The sequence below is a fragment of the Borostomias antarcticus genome, assembly GCF_949987555.1.
Source record: "Borostomias antarcticus genome assembly, chromosome: 1".
Taxonomy (NCBI): Eukaryota; Metazoa; Chordata; class Actinopteri; order Stomiiformes; family Stomiidae; genus Borostomias; species Borostomias antarcticus.
This window is the reverse complement of record NC_140234.1, coordinates 41,391,551-41,414,261: the sequence shown is the minus strand read 5'-3', so window position 1 is coordinate 41,414,261 and position 22,711 is coordinate 41,391,551. Positions and strand designations below refer to the sequence as shown.

The 22,711-nt window shown below is 43.9% G+C and overlaps 1 protein-coding gene across 1 annotated transcript in view; it reads right to left on the bottom strand.

The window, feature by feature from the left end:
* Window positions 1–22,090: 22,090 nt before the first annotated feature.
* The window catches only part of LOC311330032 (E3 SUMO-protein ligase ZBED1-like), a gene marked incomplete at both ends in the record, with an annotated part of 8,085 nt that continues 7,464 nt past the window's right edge, over window positions 22,091–22,711 (bottom strand). The window contains one exon of the mRNA XM_084461981.1: window positions 22,091–22,246. Within this exon, the coding sequence (XP_084318107.1) occupies window positions 22,091–22,246 (156 nt within the window). The remainder of the gene's footprint in view (window positions 22,247–22,711) is intronic.

The following is a 22,711-nucleotide window of genomic DNA, read 5'->3' as shown; positions in this document are numbered from 1 at the left end:
CAGGAGGTCGTTGAAGGCTATATTATTATGATATTATGTCTAATAATACATTCGTTGAAAGTAAAGAGAATTACATGCCAAAAAAATCAGATAGGACACACTTTGCAGCAGTGCGACTTTTGCCCCTCTCATATGAGACTTTTGTCCCGCTCGGCTCGCCCGCCCGCGACAAGAGCTGAATTGTAGTCAGCTTTCCCCGCTGCGCGCAGGACGCGTGCGTCCCCCGCTGATCCGAGTGAGAACACAGGCGGAATATCGCTCCCCTTCTGAAACGGCCTTGACTCCTGGAATCCCAAGGTCTTTCATATTGAAATTCTCTTGATGGTCTGGGGAGTTGCGAGACGTGTTAAGGGAGTGCATCAGTCGTGATCCTTGACAGTAGGCTACCAGCCTGCCCTGCGCTCAGCACAAAGTTGGATGAATGGATGGACTTATTGGAATCCTGGAAAATGTTTATTGCGCTCTAAAATCATGAAAGCATAAATGTAAAAATGCAGCAACAGAAGTAGTCTAGATGAGATGGTGGTTTAAATTAATGGCAACACGTAGCCTAGAGGAAAACATAAATTGAGACTGGTGATAATGCTGATAATCTACAGTAGGGCCTACCTCTGGCTGAGTTCATGGTTACAACAATTTGTCACTTACACATGGGCCTATACAATACTTGCACAATCTACTTTGGACGTTAAATCCATCCATCTATCAATCATACTAGCGAATTCAATCCAACACTTTTGGAATGGCCGGTCATGGCAAAGCACCAGACGGCGAAAAGTCGAACCGACGGCGAAAAGAAAAAGAAACTATTAGAAATGAGTGGCCGTGGAAAAGGAGGCAGCTCGACGGTTTCGTAGAAAACAGTCTTAAAGAAACGTGTGAAAATGTCTGGTCGGGGAAAAGGAGGCAACTAAAGAACGAACTAAAGTTTGACCGCAGCGCCTTGCGGTGTCTGCGGTCCTCCTAAATCCCTCAACTAAAGCCGTAAAATAAAAAAACAAAAAAATGTGGTGTAGGCCTACAAACGATAAAATGCCCCCTATGGAGGAAACCCCAGACCGAGCCGGGCGCCATTGGGCACGGCTTCGTTTTATTGGACAGGGTGAGTCCCCGAGTAGAACAACTGTAGGACAATATCTGTTCCAAACCACCTGGTTGGAAATCAGTGAAATATACTCCTTTATAGCACTGCCAAACAGGAGAGAGTTTGAATTATGTTTCCACAGAGAAAGCTCCCTAAGGAAATTCCTTGGGCTTTTTGCCGATAGATCTGGGGACGGTGAGTGGAAGGATTTTGAAATCCACTCATCCATACCCGTAGACACTCTCATTGTCGTGGTTAAATTTTGGACTGCTAGGGTAGCCGACCACGACATTGAACAGTACCTAAAGAGATACTGCACTCTACTACGACCGGTAGAAAAGCTATTGGACCAATTTGGTCTCTGGTATGGCGTCAGACGCTATAGAGTGAAGCTGAACCGAGCGGAGGATGGGAGAGTAGCAACTCTGCCCAACTCCATCTCCCTTGGCCCGTAGAATGGAAAGATCACATATGCGGGTCAGGTACAGAAATGTTACATCTGCCAGTCAACCTCACACCAAGTTAAAAACTGTGAGGTAGTGAAATGTTGGAAGTGCGGACAGACTGGCCACAAAGGGAAGCAGTGTACCAATGACGGAGTATGCAGCTTGTGCAATGAAGTGGGACACTCTTACTTCACGTGCCCGTACTCCTACAGCAACCGGGCTAAAGCTGAAAGGAGACCCCCACATGAAAGGCAACCAGCAGGTATGACCCCAGCGCCTGAGAGACACCAGCAACCAGGAGACACAGACCCTGAGGATCACCAGCGGCCAGCGGAGACAGCACCGGCGGCAGAGACTCCTGAGACGGCGGTAGAGGTGGCAGGATCGGCAGCGGTGGCAGGATCGACAGCGGCGGCGGCGGCGGCAGCGGAGCCAGAGGAGGAGAAGGCGGTGGCAGAGCCTTCAACCCAGCTCTTCCCCAGCAACGCGCGACCGGAGGACCATGGCAGAGCAGAGAAAGCCAGTGCACAGCAGAGCCAGGGAAGATTTTCACAAGACGGCATCCCCAGTTACCAAGTAGAGAATAACTTTGAGAACTACAGCATTGAGAATCTAGATAATGACTCTCTCTCACTTTCACAGTGGACTGGAGACGGATGAGACAGAGGAGAGGGTGGATAGGGAACCCAACCCTGACCTGCAGTGGACTCCAGAGAACTTCCCCCCCATCCAGGGTAAGAGAGATAGATCGTCCCCTGAGACCAAAACAAATGGTAAGAAGCCTAGAAAGCCCAAGAACCCACTCAAAAAACCATTCAAGTGATGAGTTGCCTGCTAGCTATACTCCTATACTTAAGTTACACTCCCTCTTTTATCATGGAGACTTCAATATCAGTGCTGTCATATAATGTCAGAGGCATTCAATCAGAGACTAACAGGAAAAATAAAATAGAAAGCCTATTGAAAATTAAAACGGACATATTATGTACACAAGAACTACGACTAAGCACGGCAGAAGATGTTACCGACGTAAAACATATGTGGAAAAATGGAGAAGCCATTATATCAATCGGCGAAGATAAAGCAGATGGAGTTGGAATATTTTTTACATCAAATGTGACTGTACTCAAAAGTAGAGAAATCATTCCTGGACGGATGTTGTTTGTAGATTGTTATTTTAAAAATAAGAAAATTCGAATTATAAATATTTATATGGCACCTTCGAGAATCAAGAAAAAGAGCCTTTTTATGAAATTGCGTGAGCATCTGTGCATTAGCTACCCTATAATAATATGCGTTGACTTTAATACAATTACGCACGAACTGGACAGATTTGCACAAACATCTTTTAAAATGACTGCGGAAGGGAAAGTACTACAGAAAGTGACTGATGAATTTAATTTGAAAGACTGCTACAGGTTTATATTTCCTAACCAACGTGGATATACGTGGTCTGACCAATATGTAAAAACCAGGATGGATAGAATATATGTCACGGAGGAAACTGACATCCTGAAATATGAGACACTTTATATAATTAATACTGACCATCTAGCAGTGAGAACGTTGATAAAAATACCAGGACAAAAGAAGGAAAACTATTGGAAACTAAATACACAAAGCCTGGGAAATAAAGAACTCCTAGTGGATCTAAAAGAAGAGATGCATCGAATAAATACTCTCAGATGCTTAATGGAAAGTGAATGCGAATTTTGGGAAGTATTGAAAGAACGAATTCAAAGATTCTTCAAATCAAAATGTAGAGAAATAAATCAAGAAAGTAATAGAAGATATAATGAAGCTGTTAGTAAACTCTTTGAACTCAAATTCAAATCAACTGACAAAGAAGAAGAGGAAATAACAAGACTGGGGAACATTATCGGACTGTATAATAAAGATAACGTCACGAATATTAAACTGCGTTCTGGACAACAACTCCTCGAAGACACTAATATAAATGTAATCATTGAAAGATACAAAGAGCGAAAAAAGAGTAAACGAATAAATGCAATCCTAAATGAAAATGGAAATGTCATCACAGACGAATGTGAAATAAGACAGACAGTTAAGTCAATTTTTGATAAGATGTATGAAGAACTACCTTTTGAAGAGCAAATAACTGATGACTTCCTGAAATCGGCCGATTTGAGTCAATGTGGAGAATCGACTCTCTTGACTGGTGAAATAATGGTCGAAGAAATTCAAAGGGCCATTAAACAATTAAATAAAGGAAAAGCACCTGGGATTACCCGCTGAATTTTATCAGGAAATGATCCAAGATGTCTCGCCCCTCCTAGCACGGGTATTTAATGAAGGAATTGAACGGGGATTTTTATATGAATCTTTTTATCGAGGTATAGTATCACTTTTATATAAAAAAAGGGGACGAGAAGGACATCAACAATTGGAGACATCTGACTTTGACGAATACAGATTATAAAATATATGCAAAAGTAATGATGAACAGATTGCACGACTGCCTGGATGGAATAATAGAGAAGGAACAGACGTGTTCAGTGAAAGGCCGACTGATGTGGGATAACCTCTGCACACTAAGAGAAATGCTATATCAAAATAATGAAGATGGCTGCCATATAGTGGCATTGGATCAAAAGAAAGCTTTTGATTTGATCTCAAGAGAATATTTATGGCACACAATGAAATATTATGGATTTCCTACGATTTTTATTAATATGATTAAGTGTATGTATTTTAAAACAATGTGCCAAGTTAATATAAATGGCCACTTAACAGAAGATATTAACGTAAAAAGAGGAGTTAAACAAGGCTGTCCTCTTAGTGAGGCTTTGTACGTTATTGCAATAAGCCCTCTACTGAAAAGGATAAAACAAGACGAACTCTTAGAAGGAATTCAACTGAATGGAAACGGAGAAAAGATCATCATCTCGGCCTACGCAGATGATATCACAGTTTTTATTAAATCACAAGCAGAGTTGGACATTGTAAAGGAACATTTTAAGATGTATGAATTAGTTTCCGGAGCAAAACTAAATCAAGAGAAATCTGAAGCAGTTTGGATAGGCAAACCTGAAATGGAAACAACCCTAGATATTGAAGTGAAGGACCACATCAAAATATTGGGTTTGACAGTAAGTAACAAAGACTCCACAGAAATGAACTGGCAAAACAAAGAGACAGAAGTAAAAGAAGAAGTCAATAAATGGTCGAACAGAAATACAACTTTTAAGTCAAGAATTGATATAATCAAAATGTTTATTTTAAGCAAGATGATGTTTTTGAGCGTAGTGTTCCCCCCTACAGATAAATACATAAAGAAGATGAATAAGGAAGGCTGTCGTTTGGTATGGGGAACGACAAGAGAGGTGACAAAACGTAGTTTTGGGAAAACTTCTTTTTAAACCCAGAATATATGGAGGTTTGGGCTCAGTCGACCTTGGAATTAAATTGATGATCACCATGTGTAAGACTGTTGCGGACGGCATGAGTAGAAATGTAAACTGGATTTGTGACAACAGAATGGGAGCCAAAAAGAGGAAAAGAAAAAAACAATATCCCGTATTACAAACTTTTATACAGTGATTTTATTAAAAAGTATAGGCATCTGGAAATAAACTGGTGACCTCAGTCAAGTAAAGTTATCTATGACACAATAGTTAATGACGTCTATGGTGGAATAATTGTGTATAGAGATCTTGCCATTTCTGAATGTGAAGAAGTCATCAAAAAATATGGGGAAAACACCTGTCAGAACAACTAAGAGACATCATGTGGCTGATATCCGTTAGGAGACTGCCGGTGAGAGCGGTGGTGCAATGGAGCTGTTACGTCAAAACCAAAAAATGTCCAATGCCAACATGTAATGATGACGAGACGCTGGAACACTTATTATTGGAATGTAGCAGGACAAAAGAAATTTGGACATCAATACAAGACCTCGGAGTGTCCTTTAAAATCGAACCAGATGCTATATTGTACGGAAAAATTGATGCATCAATTAACGAGAGGCACAGGAACCTCTTTTATCTCATAATTTGTATAGTAAATGCACAAATATGGAGAACACGTTGCAGAATGACAATTGAGAACGTTTTGATTCCAAGTGAGGTTGTTTTTAAACAAATAATTACAGAATTAAAACGGAGAAGAACTGTCGACAAAAAAAAAGGACAAGAAGAAAGATGGGAAATTCTGGATTTCTAAAACGTAGACCAGACTCGTTAGCAAATAACGAATCAATTTGAATCTTGATGAAATATGTATGTTGTTTGTGAATGATTGCTGCATTTATCAAAAAAAAAAAAAGATATATTGATTTCTAAATAAAGATTTATTTTAATGGAGTAAAAAAAAAAAGAATCTGACTAGATATGATGTGATTCAGTACCTCATTAATGAGGCCAAACTGGTTAATGGAGAACCAAGATTTTGAATTCTGTTTTTACTGATCTAGTCTTAAAAAAAAAGAAAAAAGCAAAGCACCCGCTAACGCAGGCTACCCCCCTCCCCACGATCCAGGGCTAGGAAACCGGTTCATCCAGTTTATTTGAATATAAAATAATTTGGGGGGGGGGTTACAATAGTCTAGTCCAGGTTCGCTGGCGAGTGACGAGATAGTCAGATGGCGCATGCATGTGTGGACATTGTAGGCCGATTCTGTAAAATCTAAAGAATAAAAGTAGGCTACGTTCAACATTCATTGGAGTGGTCCAGTTGGATAGTTGCTAGTCTAATCTAAATAAATTGAGGACCTGTATTTTCAGTGTTTGCTGGTAGCGAATGCCACAGACAGACAGGGAGGAAATCTATTCGTTTCATTGTTTGTGCTCTGTATGCACAAGATAGTTAATGTTCGGATATAATTGGCAGTAGGGCGGGAAAAAACCCTATCAAAGGCCAAGATTAGAAGGGATTTGAAGATGCAATTGGTCATTTTAAATGGGCCTACTTTATCTTTTGATGCCTATTTGAACGGACTGCATCGATCAATGCAATGACTACATGTTCTTCAGTTTTACCCTTTTCATCAATAAAACATCATTTTTACAACCATGTCTCATTGATTGGGAAGGCATTTAGAGCTGCCGGTCTATTAGCCTACATTCGGACTCAGAGGATGACATAACTGTTTATTGAGAAACAATTGCAGGCTGGGCTATATAAAGAAATACCACAATGCATGTAGTCTAGATATATTACATTATGGTTAGGCTATAGACTACACTATGGTAGACTGCCCTCTCACTCGCTAAGCAGGCTACATTGTGGCTGTTTTGTTAATCGCAGAAGCCTATAGCCTAGGCTACACATTAAAAAAATGTTTTTTTTTATATAGGCCTAGAAGGAATCAGAATATGTGAAAATTTAATTTTAGCCTATTTTAATACAATTCAAATTCTGCTTAGAGGGAATTATTTTCAACGGACATTATGACCTGAGCATAATTAATAATTATCTAAGTTAATATAGGCCTATGAGAACGCAACGCTTTTTACGATAGGCTAGGCCTATGCGTCTTGTGATTGTACTGTAGCCTAGGCTACAACTTAAGGCTTATTAGGCCTTATTGAATTCCTTTTATAGCCTACTAGGCTACTCATTATTATCGAATTATCTAGTTGATATATGAATAAAACAATAAGCCGTTTGATTGGCTATGGGCTACTAGTTGTAGCTATACACGAGTTGATGCGCTCTGCTCTTACGCACGGTTGAGGCAGCAGCTCAAATACACTTCGCACATATCCTCTGCTATAGCCTCTCACAGACAGCTATGGTGCACTTCATGCATTGGTAGACAGTTCTGTTCTTGCTGCAGCTTGTCTTCACCATGCAGGTATTTTGGTGGGGGTAATCTTCTGTGGACACTGCGAGGGGCGCCGCCGGTGGCTGTTTGGACGCCAGAGCGCGCAGCTCTTCAGTCAACTGGAGGATGTCGCGTCTGGGGAGGCTCTGCGTCTCTCCACCAGTCCCCAGCGAGTCCACGCTCCCCCAATGAATAATACTTATTTATAATAGCCTACGTAGCGCGAAACTGTGCATATAATAGGCTGTAGCCAGCGCGAAACTGCGCATTCCCTATAGCCGTTCATGGAACGGCTGGCGGCCGGTATAAATAAATAAAAACATACACGATATTTTCTTATTTGAATGATCTTGAATATATATATATTCAAGATCATTCAAATAACAAAATATTGTGTATATTGTGCATGTGAACGCACTCATTGTCAAACCTGCCGCTATCTATGCACAAGATAGTTAATGTCCGGATATGATTGGCAATGAGTGATCTTTACTCATGGCGACTATGTAAATTTTGTATGGATCCACAAGTCGATCAAGCTTATTTTTTCTTTGTATCGTGCTGAAGCCATATAGCCTACTGCGCTCAGACTTGGCTACATTAGCTGGTGCCCCGTCTTCAAATTTACTTCCGGGGTTTACGAGTAGCCTACCAGTTGAATGCGTTCCAGAAACAAAACGCAAAACCCCCACGTTCACCACATCTTTACTAACAAATATATTTACAATACTGTTATTTTGCGCATTTGACCTAACAGCCACGATGTCTTGACCCGACGTCAGTTACCGAGATAGATAGGAGAAAAAGAAAGAAAAAGACTGAACCTGGTCCGCACATGTGTGAAATTAATTACCACATCAAATGTCAGCTGACATGGAGGACGCTGTGAAGCCGGGTTTGCTCCAGGGCAAATTTGTTTTCAAGAAGCTTCCCAATGGAAACCTCGACAAAACCAAGGCTGTGTGCACCTTGTGCAAAGCAGAATTAGTTTACTGTAGGAGTTCCTCGAGTCTCAGGTACCACCTAAACGCAAAGCATCCCTTAGTTGATGTTAGCAAGGATGCCGGGCCAAGCACTGATGAAGCGCCGGGAAAAAGTCGTGTTCGTCGAAGTACAATGTTCGAGTGTAACCGAGGCAAGCCCGTCAGCACAGCTCTATCAGCCAAGCTAACTAACCTCCTAGCTCAGTGGATTGCCATCAACTGCCGGCCTATCAGCGTGGTTGAAGATGATGGGCTTGAGCTTCTTCTCCAGGCGGCCACAGGCGACCCATCTTACAAACTACCTGCGACGCTAACTATCATGAGGAGAATCCATAACCAGCACGCCGCAGAGAAAGCCGCGAGAGATGAGAAGTTGGCAGGGGCGACGTGTGTAGCACTGACTGGGGACCATTGGACATCTGTCAACAACGAAAACTACCTCGGCGTTACTGTACACCTTATCGATGTCAGCTGGGAACTTCACTCGTTCGCCTTAGGTACGTTATGTATTGTATTTAATTCAGCCTAACATTTACACAGTTTTGCTAACGTTATTAGGGCTAACTAACATTAGCTACGTTTGCCCTCTAGCCAACTACTCTAGCGAACTTATTATGATCTACTTTCTGTCTAATGTACGCACGCACACATTTTAAATGCCTTCGGCAGAATTCAAATGAGCCATTTTAATCTAGATTAATCTAGATTAACTCCAGGATTGCAGTGAGATTAATCTAGATCAAAAAAATTAATCTATGCCCACCACTAGTTTGAGAACAAGGTAATAATAACAATTAAATGTTATTTGTATAGCACCTTTCATACAGATACATTCAGCTCAAAGTGTTTTACAACAGAGCATTTAAATTAAAGAATGTGAAACTTAATGATGCTTCATTCGTAGACTATAGGAGAAAAACACTGAGCCCAGCCTGCTAAATCTACTCAAAGACGCCACCTGGCGGTGGTGCATCACTAAAACGAAATAACACCCGTCTGAAATCCCACGAGATTTCCAACTGGATTTCCCTGCCAAATACCGCGAAGGTGAAATGCTGCAGCATGTGACATTTCTAACTTCCCACATCTGTAACACTGTGGCGGAGCGTTGTAGGCTATTTCACAAGCTTAATGAGAAGCTTAAACAGCTGGATGGCAGTGCTCTGTTAGTCCTGGGAGGGGACTGGAACAGTACCTGCAGGTTCTCAACGGACAGGAATGGGGAGGAGCCGGACCCAGCTTCGGCCTCCTTGCTGGCTAGAGTGATGGAGGAAAATGACCTTGTGGATGGCTGGAGGCAATTAAAACCAGCAGCCAAACAGTATACATGGGTGAAGGTCTCAGCAGGCAGGGTTAGTGCAGCTATGTTTGTTATAATAATCCAACTAGCCGTGCAAATAAACGGAGGTCGACAACGGGGTTATGGTGAAACTTTACTCGGAGGAAAAAACTAGCATCTCATCTTTGAACAGGGGGAACAACGACCACACATGAAAGCGCAACTTACAATGCACTATGGGAAACGTACAGATGTGGGAAGTTAGAAATGTCACATGCTGCAGCATTTCACGTCGCGGTATTTGGCAGGGAAATCCCGTTGGAAATCTCGTGGGATTTCAGACGGGTGTTATTTCGTTTTAGTGATGCACCACCGCCAGGTGGCGTCTTTGAGTAGATTTAGCAGGCTGGGCTCAGTGTTTTTCTCCTATAGTCTACGAATGAAGCATCATTAAATTTCACATTCTTTAATTTAAATGCTCTGTTGTAAAGCACTTTGAGCTGAATTTATCTGTATGAAAGGGGCTATACAAATAACGTTTAATTGTTATTATTACCTTGTTCTCAAACCCATGTTTTCTCCATCTCGATGTAATTTAATTATTACGAACACCTATAATATATCTAGGCCTACAGTAGCCTATCTATCTCGGCAACTGACGTCGGGTCAAGACGTGGTGGCTGTTAAGTCAAATGCGCAAAATAACAGTATTGTAAATATATTTGTTAGTAAAGATGTGGTGAACGTGGGGGTTTTGCGTTTTGTTTCTGGAACGCATTCAACTGGTAGGCTACTCGTAAACCCCGGAAGTAAATTTGAAGACGGGCACCAGCTAATGTAGCCAAGTCTGAGCGCAGTAGGCTATATGGCTTCAGCACGATACAAAGAAAAAACGAGCAGCAGTGAGCGGGCCCTCGCACCCCATGCGTGTCGGGGTGTGGCGCCGTTAAAGGGTGTGCTATTTCGGTGTGCAGTACTGAGAGAAACTTTCTGTCACCAGTAGGTGGCGCTCTAAGCGTGACTCAATACCGAAGCATAGATGTGTTCAGGACGGTACCTTGATGAAGCGTGAGAAATGTTGAGTAAATCGGATAACGTATGTAGGAGTTATGAGGACTTCCTGTTTCACCAGTAGGTGGCGCTGTAAGTGTGACTCAATACCGACACACAGATGGGTTCAGAAGGCCACCTTCATGAAGCGTCAGCAATTTGGTGCAAATCGGATGATGTATGCAGGAGTTATGAGGACTTCCTGTTTCACCAATAGGTGGCGCTATAAGTATGACGCAATACTGACACATAGATGTGTTCAGGACAGAACCGTCATGAAGCGTGAGATATATCAGACAAATTGGATAATGTATGTAGTAGTTATGAGGACTTCCTGTTTCACCAATAGGTGGCGCTATAAGTATGATGCAATACTGACACATAGATGTGTTCAGGACAGAACCGTCATGAAGCGTGAGCTATATCGGACAAATTGGATAATGTATGGAGGAGTTATGAGGACTTCCTGTTTCACCAATAGGTGGCGCTATAAGTATGACGCAATACTGAAACATAGATGTGTTCAGGACAGAACCGTCATGAAGCGTGAGATATATCGGACAAATTGGATAATGTATGGAGGAGTTATGAGGACTTCCTGTTTCACCAATAGGTGGCGCTATAAGTATGATGCAATACTGACACATAGATGTGTTAAGGACAGAACCGTCATGAAGCGTGAGATATATCGGACGAATTGGATAATGTATGTAGGAGTTATGAGGACTTCCTGTTTCACCAATAGGTGGCGCTATAAGTATGACGCAATACTGAAACATAGATGTGTTCAGGACAGAACCGTCATGAAGCGTGAGATATATCGGACAAATTGGATAATGTATGGAGAAGTTATGAGGACTTCGTGTTTTATGGCGAAATGTCAAACTTTGGCGGGGCGCCGCGGCAAGGCTGTTTGGTGAAAAATCAATTTTTTTGATAACTTTTGATCCCAAAGGTCTTAAGATGAAGCTGACCGGATATGAAGTTGATCGGATGAAATCTGTAGGAGGAGTTCGTTGAAGTACGAGGCAAGGAAATGGTCAAAACACGGACAAAATGGCACATTAAGAGCAAAATGGCAGACTTCCTGTTGCATGTTGGGTATAGCTCTAAGAGACATTTTAGTGTGTCTCGATGAACTACATATGCCCACCGAATTTCGTTCGACTACATCAAACTGGAAGGTGGGGCTCGCCATTTTAAATTTTCCAGGGGGCGCTCTTGAGCCGTTTTGCCACGCCCATTTCCGTCACCCATGAATTATCAAATTTTTCACCGGGACTGATGTATCTGCAAAGTTTCATCCGTTTTCATCGATGTTTAGGCCGCCAAAAAGGCATTTGTTTGGGGAGAAGAAGAAGGAGAAGGAAGAAGGTAGAAGGTAGAATAATAATCCTTCGAAATACAATAGGGCCTCGCACCGCCAGTGCTCGGGCCCTAATAAGCTTGATCGGAGGTGTGGATCCATACAAAATTGAAATAGTCGCCATGAGTAAAGATCACTCATTGCCAATCATATCCGGACATTAACTATATTGTAGCGGCAGGTTTGACAGTGAGACATCAACCGATAATTGTAATAATGCGATTATTGAAATGGTCTTGTGAACGCCTTTATCTGATTTCCAAAATCGGGGTAAGGTCCATAGGACGATTGTGGGTTTTCATTTGCACATAACTATATTTTAATAAAACATTGAAGTCCGCCTGTCAATGACTTTCCCTAAAATTGTGTTCTGTTGCACCCCATATTGTTAAATTATAAATGAAAAAAACATACACAATATTTTGTTATTTGAATGATCTTGAATATATATATATATTCAAGATCATTCAAATAACAAAATATCGTGTATGTTTTTATTTATTCATACCGGCCGCCAGCTGTTCAATGAACGGCTATAGGGAATGCGCAGTTTCGCGCTGGCTACAGCCTATTATATGCACAGTTTCGCGCTATGTAGGCTATTATAAATGGGGAATGGTGGAGAGACACAGAGCCTCCCCAGACGCGACATCCTCCAGTTGGCTGAAGAGCTGCGCGCTCCTGCGGCGCCCCTCGCAGTGTCCACAGAAGAATACCCCCCAAAAAATACTTGCATGGTGAACACAAGCTGCAGCAAGAACAGAACTGTCTACCAATGCATGAAGTGCACCTAGCTGTCTGTGAGAGGCTATAGCAGAGGATATGTGCGAAGTGTATTTGAGCTGCCGCCTCAACCGTGCGTAAGAGCAGAGCGCATCAACTCGTGTATAGCTACAACTAGTAGCCCATAGCCATTAAAACGGCTTATTGTTTTATTCATATATCAACTAGATAATTCGATAATAATGAGTAGCCTAGTAGGCTATAAAATGAATTCAATAGGGCAAGCCTTAAGTTGTAGCCTAGGCTACAGTACAATCACAAGACGCATAGGCCTAGCCTATCGTAAAAAGCGTTGCGTTCTCATAGGCCTATATTAACTTAGATAATTATTAATTATGCTCAGGTCATAATGTCCGTTGAAAATAATTCCCTCTAAGCAGAATTTGAATTGTATTAAAATAGGCTAAAATTAAATTTCCACATATTCTGATTCCTTCTAGGTCTATATAAAAAAAAACATTTTTTTAATGTGTAGCCTATAGGCTATAGGCTTCTGCGATGAACAAAACAGCCACAATGTAGCCTGCTTAGCGAGCGAGAGGGCAGTCTACCATAAACTGTATAACCATAATGTAATATATCTAGACTACATGCATTGTGGTATTTCTTTATATAGCCAATTGTTTCTCAATAAACAGTTATGTCATCCTCTGAGTCCGAATGTAGGCTAATAGACCGGCAGCGCTAAATGCCTTCCCAATCAATGAGACATGGTTGTAAAAATGATGTTTTATTGATGAAAAGGGTAAAACTGAGAGAGTCATTGCATTGATCGATGCAGTCCGCTACCAGCAAACACTGAAAATACAGGTCCTCCAGCGAACCTGGACTAGACTATTGTAACCCCCCCCGCCCCCCAAATTCTTTTATATTCAAATAAACTGGATGAACCGGTTTCCTAGCCCTGGATCGTGGGAGGGGGGTAGCCTGCTTTAGCGGGTGCTTTGCCATGACCGGCCATTGAATTCGCTAGTTTGATTGATAGATGGATGGATTAACGTCCAAAGTAGATTGTGCAAGTATTGTATAGGCCCATGTGTAAGAGATGAATGGCTGTAACCATGAACTCAGCCAGAGGTAGGCCCTACTGTAGATTATCAGCATTATCACCAGTCTCAATTTATGTCTCAATTTATGTGTTGCCATTCATTTAAACCACCATCTCATCTAGACTACTTCTGTTGCTGCATTTTTACATTTATGCTTTCATGATTTTAGAGCGCAATAAACATTTTCCAGGATTCCAAAAAGTCCATCCAGTCATCCAACTTTGTTCTGAGCGCAGCGCAGGCTGGTAGCCTACTGTCAAGGCTCACGACTGATGCACTCCCTTAACACGTCTCGCATCCCCAGACCATCAAGAGAATTTGAATATAAAAACACCTTGGGATTCCAGGAGTCAAGGCCGTTTCAGACGGGGAGCGACATTCCGCCTGCGTTCTCGCTCGGAGCGGGGAAAGCTGACTACAATTCAGCTCTTGTCGCGGGCGGGCGCGCAGCCTAGTTCCATATGAGAACACTCCTCGGTCCAATTCCGTATAGTAGATCAGCCTGTGTGCTTTCAACGAATGTATTATTAGACATAATATCATAATAACCAACATAATGACCTCCTGAGCTGCCTGCCTGATGGTCTCAGGGCTAAAGAGACCGCGCGTCGTTTTCCTCACCCTATTGGCATGCTATCAATGAAAGAAAATACATTGTAAATAAACATGGTTTTAGGCTATTGTTTTTATGTAGGCCTATAGGTTAAGCTATTTGTGTTCATAAGGTAACGTCATTGTAAACGAAAGTAGCCTATAGCCTATAATCCAATTGACTGGAACCAGGGGGTTTGACAAAAGTTATGAGGCAAAATAATTTGTCTTGACTGCATTCAAGATGTATCTTTCACATTAAAACTACATACAAAGCTGGGAATGCTAAGAAAATTGCATATGTTTGCAAACTAAAACAAGTGAACACAATTTTACAATCGAAAATGCTTATGAGACCATTATTTTACTTATATGGGGCAAAAGTGGTTTCTCTTCCTGCTTCTGCCTAAGCCCTCCACAATACCACAACACAATGGTGTCATGTTTTACCGAAGGAGAAGTGAAGAAGACGGTAGCAGTAGCTAAAGCAGTTAGCTAATGTTAAGATCATTCCTCTAGCTGCTTTGCTGCTAATGCGAGTTCGTCTCCGTTCCTGCCCGAGAAACAGAACCATTTCAAACACATCTCTGGTCATCTCCGTTAGCCATCTTACTCGTCCTGATGCCATGTTCCATATGAGAACACTCAGCCTAATGTATTAAAATGCTACTTGTCCCGACAGTTAACAGATATAGACCCGGCAACAGTTACAGAGATAGAAACTATAAATAGATAGGCTTTGTTCGTAATAATTAAATTACAACCAGACAGAGAACAAGGAGTTTGAGAACGGTAGGCTCATCTAATGTGCGAGATGAGCTACAGCAATGGGTCAATGAGTGGTATTACTGCGCCCCTATGGGCAGGCGAGCGGTGGTGCGGAATGACGTAAGCGCCTGTTAGAATACCGCGGGTCAAGTTACATTCTTATGTTCCCACATCTGTAGTTACATTTCGCTCATTAACTCACTAGATCATGAATAACAGTATTAAATCAAACAAGTCAAATAAAATTAGGCAGCTATGCATATTAAATGCATCTAAGTAAATTATCTTAAGCTTAACTAAATCAGTATTCAAATACTTTACTGCAAGTGCTTAAATGTCAACTGAACACTTAAAGTTACAACACCCTCCCCCCGGATGAACTATAGTTCATTATTCAGTCACTCAGTCTCTAAAGAATACAGCAGTTGAACTGGTCATCTCAGTAAAGTCCCTGATGCTGTGCGGACTGCACAGGACCTCACTTTCCCATCACAGCCTGGAAACAGTTCATTAACTCTTCCCAGCTTCCAGGTCTGTCGTGGCATGTTGTCATCTCCAAGGAGGACAATGTCGCCCACCTTCAATAAGGTAGGTTGCAGGGTGTCACCGCAATGAGCGGACTTCAGGTCCAAGAGATAGTCCTTTCGCCAACTGCTCCAGAACCGTATCATGAGGCGTTGATTGTAGGGCCATCTCCTGGTCATCTCCTCTCGGTTCAAGGGTGGGTTTCTGTTGGCAGCTAGAAGCTGCTTTGGTGGCAAGGAGGTGAGTCTTTTTCCCACAAGGAAATGGGCAGGTATCAGTGGCTGCGGCTCATCCAGGTCATTGTTAACAAAGGTAAGTGGTCTGGAGTTCAAGGTGGCTTCCACCTCCGTGAGGATAGTGGTCATCTCTTCAAAGCTTAGAGAGGCTCATCCTAGCACCTTTTTCAGGCAGATTTTCACTGACCGGACGAGTCGTTCCCAGAAGCCACCCCACCAGGCGGCTCGTTCAGCGATAAATCGCCAGCTTATACCCCTTGCAGAGAAGTATTCTAGGAGCTGTGGATCTTTGATGCTTCTCCACAGTTCTTTCAGATCTTGGTCAGCACGCTTGAAGGTCTTTGCGTTATCTGAATAAATCACCTTACACAGTCCCCTTCTAGCGATGAATCTTTTCAAAGCCAACAGGAAATGCTCTGTCGACTGACTGGAGACCAGCTCCAGATGGACTGCTCTGGTCACAGCGCAGGTGAACAATGTGATGTAGGCCTTGGTAAGTGCACCACCAACCTTGACATATAGTGGCCCAGCAAAGTCCACACCTGTCACTTCAAATGGAGGTGATTCTGTGATTCTGTCACGGGGCAGGGGAGCAGTAATCTGTTGGGCAGGCTTCACCTTGAATCTTCTGCACACATGACACTTTGACAGAACACTCTTCACTAGCTGTCTTCCTCTCATTAGCCAGTATCTTTCTCTTAATTGCACCAGTGTGTCTCGCACGCCTGCATGCATCAGGTTTCCATGGTTATGTTGTACTAACAACTCGCAGTATCTGTTCTTTGCAGGCAAAATCCATGGGTGCTGTTGTCGGAAGCTGAAGTCTGATTGCTGTAGCCTGCCTCCAACACACATCAATCCATCCTCATCGAGGAAAGGCCTCAACTCTCTGATCTTTGAATCCTTGTTCAATGTTTTCTCAGCTTTCAGGAGAGCGACATCTTGACTGAAGCTCTGGTGTTGCGTTAACTTGATCCAATACTTCTCTGCTTGAAGCAACTCCTCCGCTGTCAGCTCTCCGCTTCTTTTTGTTGTTGAGCGTGTGTTGTCTGTGAATCTCTTTATCCAGGCTGTTATTCGCAATACTTTCATCAGCTTACTGTATCTTTGTAGGTCGAGCACCTGTTCAACTGTTTCATGCTCTTCAGTGGTGAGTTGTACTTTAACAGATTTGCTTACTTTCATTTCCTCTTCAGCCATGTCGTCTTCTGCTGATTGGTCGTCAGACTCCTTTTCATGTTCAGACGAGGTCAGGAATGCAGGCCCCTTCGAACACAGGTGACTGACTCAGGCTCACCACAGTCTGGCCACGAGTGGGTAGATCAGCAGGATTTTCTTTACCCTTAACGTGAGACCAGGAGGCTGGGTCTGTTAGGCTCTGGATTTCTGTCACTCTGTTAGCCACAAACTGCTTCCACTTGTGCGCTGAGCTGCGAATCCAGTGTACTACGATCATCGAGTGTCCACATGCGAAGGTGATGTGTTTCCATTTTCAGCAGATTTATCAGGTTTCTTCCTAGCCTTGCTCCTATTAACGTTCCCATCAGCTCCAGACGTGGCAGTGACAATTTTCTTTAGCCGCGCCACTCTGGACTTTGACGCAACCAGGCTAACAGCCATCCCATTGTCCCTTTCTTCCCACTGCAGGTAAGCCACGGCACTGTACGCCTTCTCGCTGGCGTCACAGAACACGTGGAGTCTTGATGGCTTGCTGCTCTGCTCATCATTTTTTCCATACCAGCGCGGTATAGAGATCTGGTGAATCAGAGGGAGTTCGGGGCGCCAGCTGTTCCATTGTTGATTCAGGTCGGCTGGCAGGTTCTCATCCCAGCTCAGCCCTCTCTCCCACATCTCTTGCAGCAGGCATTTCACCCGTATGGTAAAAGGTGTCAGAAAGCCGAGGGGGTCAAAGATGCTGGCAGAGTATTGCAGAACGCTTCTCTTTGTGCTGTTGTGTGTCAGCTTCTCTAGCAGGGGTCGAAGGTCAAACACGAAGTCATCAGTCTGTGTTCTCCACACTAGGCCTAGTACCTTCAACACAGTCCCGTGGGCCTCCGGCTCTTCGGTGGGCCCAATGGATGTCTCCTCCCACCTTTCTTTCAGCGTTGCTGAGTTCGTTTTCCACTTACATAGGTCCATGCCCGCAGCAGCCATGATGTCCTTTGCTCCTGTTGTCACAGAAACGGCCTCTTCGACATCACAGACACTGGCCACAAAATCATCCACATACAGTGACTCTTTGATGAGCTGTGCAGTGTGCTGTTCTCCATACTGCTGCAGATGTTTTCTCACTGTAGCTGCCAACAGGAAAGGGCTTGGGGACACACCAAACACCACCCTAGTCATCCTCAGCACGCGCAGCTTCTCATCTGTGTCTTCCTTTGGTGGGGCAGCGGACCACAGAAATCTCACTGCATCTTTCTCAGCGAGAGAAATCTGCAAAAATGCCTTCTTGATGTCTGCCATGAATGCAATTTCATGCAGTCTGAACCGGATCAATATTCCGAGCAGGTCAGGATTGAGATTCGGACCTGTCAGCAGACAGTTGTTCAGGGAGGGGCAGTTCTCTTCATGTGACGAGGCATCAAACACCACTCTCAGCTTAGTCATCTGTTTATCCTCTCGGAGCACAGCATGGTGAGGTAGGTAGTATTTGACATTCGATGTTGAGCACTCACCCTCAATCACATCTTCGACAATGCCCTGTTGCAGATAATCCTCCATCACTTCGTTATATCTCTAGGAGAAGACTACATCTGCCCGCAGCCGTTTGAGTCCTTTAAATCTTCTCTCTGCGATTCTACGGTTGTCTGGAAGTTCTGGTTTCTCATGCCGCCATGACAACTCCACTTCATATCGCCCATTCTTGTATTGCGTTGTTTTTTCAAACCTTTGAAGCGCCTCTTCTTCATCTGGATCACTTGGTTCTTCTTTCAGGATGCCAAGAGATTCTATTTCCCAGAAAGCCTTCAACTGTCTGGAAATCTGTCTCCTCTTCAATGCGAATGTGCATAAATGTTGCTTCAGTAACACTTGACATTGTCACTGGACCCTGCACAGACCATCCAAACACACTCTCCAGTGCGACGAGTGTATCCGTAAGTCTCTCTACCCGGCCTGACACCGTGCTCCAGTAGTAGTCCGATCCAATTAGCACTGACAACTCTGTGTCATCAGCGCTATCATCTGGTGCATGGGCGAACTGCAGTCCTCTTCTTTTCAGTTCATTTTGGATCTCCTCACCTGGAACTTTCATCACGGCAGTGCATACTTGTGGCGTTTCAATTGCTTCAATTTCTATTTTCTGTCCATTATCCCACAGGTTCTCCAAAACCAGTTTTACAGTGTTGCGTTTGGTTGTCACAGGAGCAGCGGAGCCGAATGTGTGGAGAGTGATGGTCTCTTGTCTTATCACAGGTAGCTTCAGGGCCCTTGACTGTTCCTCACACACAAAGCTCCTCTGACTTCCACCATCTAGCAGACAGCTCACTACTGTCCGTCCACCTGGACCCACTGCATGTGCTTGGACAGTCTGTAGCAGCACCGTATTCTGACTTTTAGGTCTCACCTTCATGGACTGAGTAGTGAATGAAGAGACCACATCTTCTACTTTGTCACTGGTGATTGGCATAGGCTGTTCACCATTTAAGCATACTGCACTGTGGTGTCTTCTTCCACATTGGTTACATGAGGCATTTTTATTTTTGCAGTTTTTTGCTATGTGCCGTTGTCCTAGGCACACGTAGCATCTTCCCATTCTTTTCAGAATATCCCGCCGCTCACTCACGTTGTGTGAGGGACACTGTTCAGGTTTATGCTCTGCACTGTCACAAAATACACAATTCTGTGTTCTCTGGCTGGCAGTGTGCAAAGCAACAGCTGATGGCAGGCTCGGCCTTTTCTGTTTCATCTCAAAAGTTGTATCAGTTCTTTTAAATGGCGTATGGTGGCTCTGATTATCCCTTTCCTTATTACCTCTGGTCAGCTGCATGGTTCTCTCTCGGCTGAGGATCTCATTTTGGAGAAATTTCATCACATCTTCAACTTGCCATTTATCGCTCGTTCCCCTTTGCCGACTGTACTGCAGAACTATCTCCTCGGGTATCAACTTCAGCAGGATTGGGCAGAGCAAACTGCCATACGTCTCTGATACAACATCCAGTGACTCCAAACTGCGTATCTGGATCTCACACTCATCATAGAGCTGTCTTAAAGCAACCACATCTGACGCTCTCTTCACAGGGGTTAGATTCAGCAACCTCGTCATGTGCGCGTTCACTACAATGTCTTTTCTTCCATATCTGTCACGTAGTATTTCGAGTGCATGGTCGTAGTTGCTGTCCGTCAACATCAGTCCTGCTACTGTCTTAGCTGCAGCGCCAGAGAGGTATGATTTCAGATAGGTAAACTTTTCCGTTTTGCTCAGTCTCATTCTTGTGAATAGCCGTCTCACAGGTTCTCCCCTGGCCCTCTCCTTGGGCTACTCACGTTGTCATGAGCCTGCACAAATCGCTGTGCTCGTGTCCTCATTGTGATGACTCGTTCCTTGTATTCCTCGGTGTTCGTTATTTCTGCTTCCAAATTGTCCGTAGCAATTCTCTCTCCAATTCCATGGTCTAAATCCAGCAATGTTGCTTCCTTTGCAGATAAATTAGCCAATAACTTACGCAAACGTCCGACATCTGCATTGTCCTGGGTTAGCTCCGTGTCGAGAGTTTGCAGGAGTCTCGTTGTAGCTCCATGCACCGCTCCACGTCTTCTCATCAATCGGTCCAGTCGTTCTTCTTCCATTTTCTTTCGTCGTTTTGCAGACTAGAATTCCCGGGTTTCGGCAACAAACAATGTTATAATAATCCAACTAGCCATTCAAATAAACGGAGGTCGACAACGGGGTTATGGTATATTAAATGCATCTAAGTAAATTATCTTTAGCTTAACTAAATCAGTATTCAAATACTTTACTGCAAGTGCTTAAATGTCAACTGAACACTTAAAGTTACAACAATGTTGGACAGGGTGTATATAGGCAGTAGGCCTAGAACAGGTTAAACAAGGCGTGGATAGCACCAGTGGGGTTTTCTGACCATCACTTAGTGGTGCTTGGTCTCTCCACACCAGCTGCCCCCTCACCAAGCCCGTATTGGCAGTGCAATATAACGCTGGTGAAGGACCATGATTTCTGTCATTTTTTCTCGATTTTCTGGGAGAACTGGAAGGAAAGGAAGGCGGAGTTTGAGGACTTGGTTGGGTGGTGGGAGATGGGGAAGGTGCAGATTAGGATATTTTGTCAGCATTACACAGGACAGGTGACAGCGAGAGAGAAAAGTTCGACAAACAATCTGGAAAAGGAGATTGCTAGGATAGAGGAAGACATGGTCAATGGGAGGGGTTATGTTGAAGATGGAAACTGGGAGAATAAGAGGAGGGCTTTGGGGACGTTTCTCCAGGAGAAAGCGAAGGGGGCTATGGTCAAGGGGCACATAGCCTCTATTAATGACATGGACGCTCCCATCTCTTTATTTTTTTTTCAAATTAGAGCAAAAAGAGAGGCAGCATAATAGAATGTTGCATCTGAAGACCCCGAGTGGGGGAATAACAACCGACCCTGCAGAGATGAGGAGACTGTCGGCTGAGTTCTACGCAGACCTCTACAGCACGGGGATCTGTGATCAGGAGTGTGTGGTGGAGATATTGGAGGGACTGCCTAAGCTGGGTGAAGCAGAGTCAGCTTCACTGGACTCTAGCCTTTCCCTGGATGAACTGAGTGCTGCTGTTCAACAGCTGACAGGGGGGCGAGTCCCAGGCATCGATGGACTTCCTGCGGAGTTCTACCAGAGCTTTTGGGGGCTGTTGGGGTTGGATTTTTGTGAAGTTTTTAAAGACTGTTTCAATCGGGGAACAATGCCAACAAGTTGCACACGGGTGGTTCTGACACTGCTGCCCAAAAAAGGACTTGGGGCTTCTGAAGAACTGGAGGCCTGTTTCACTACTCTGTCTGGACTACAAGATCATAGCAAAGTGCCTTGCTAACAGACTAAAAGGCTGTGTGGGGAGCATTGTGTACCACAGCCAGACATACTGTGTACCTGGCCGGACTATTATGGACAACCTGTTTCTGATCAGGGACTTGATTGATCTATCAAAGCTACAGGGAGTAGATGTTGGTCTGTTTTCTGTTGATCAGGAGAAAGCCTTTGATAGGGTTGATCATGGCTACCTGTTCCAAACTCTTGGAGCTTTTGAGGTGGGCACTACGTTCACTAACTGGGTGAAGCTTCTCTACAAAGAGGCTGCAGTCACGCTAAAGGTGTGGGGGGGGGGGATCAGGCAGGGGTGCCCCCTATCCGGGCTGCTCTACACTGTGGCCATAGTCTCTCCTGGCCATGCTTAGGAGAAGACTGACAGGGCTGTCCTTTACAGGGAGGGAACAGGGCGTTTCTTTAGCTGTGTCTGCGTATGCAGACGACATAACAGTGTTTTTATAACGCCAGGATGATGTCCAGGCACTCTTAGAGGGCCTTGCAGTCTATGAGAAGGCTTCATCGGCCAAGGTTAATGGAGATAAGTGTGAGGGGTTGGTGCTAGGGCGGTGGGGAAACCAGAGGCGCCTCACCCTACCAGCAGGGCTGGAGTGGAGCAGGGAGGGCCTTAAGTGCTTGGGGGTTTATCTGGGGAGCAAGGAGTTTGAAAGTAAGAACTGGGAGGGACTCTTGTAAAATATATGTGCTCGGTTGTCTCGCTGGACATGGGTCCTGCCACAGCTGTT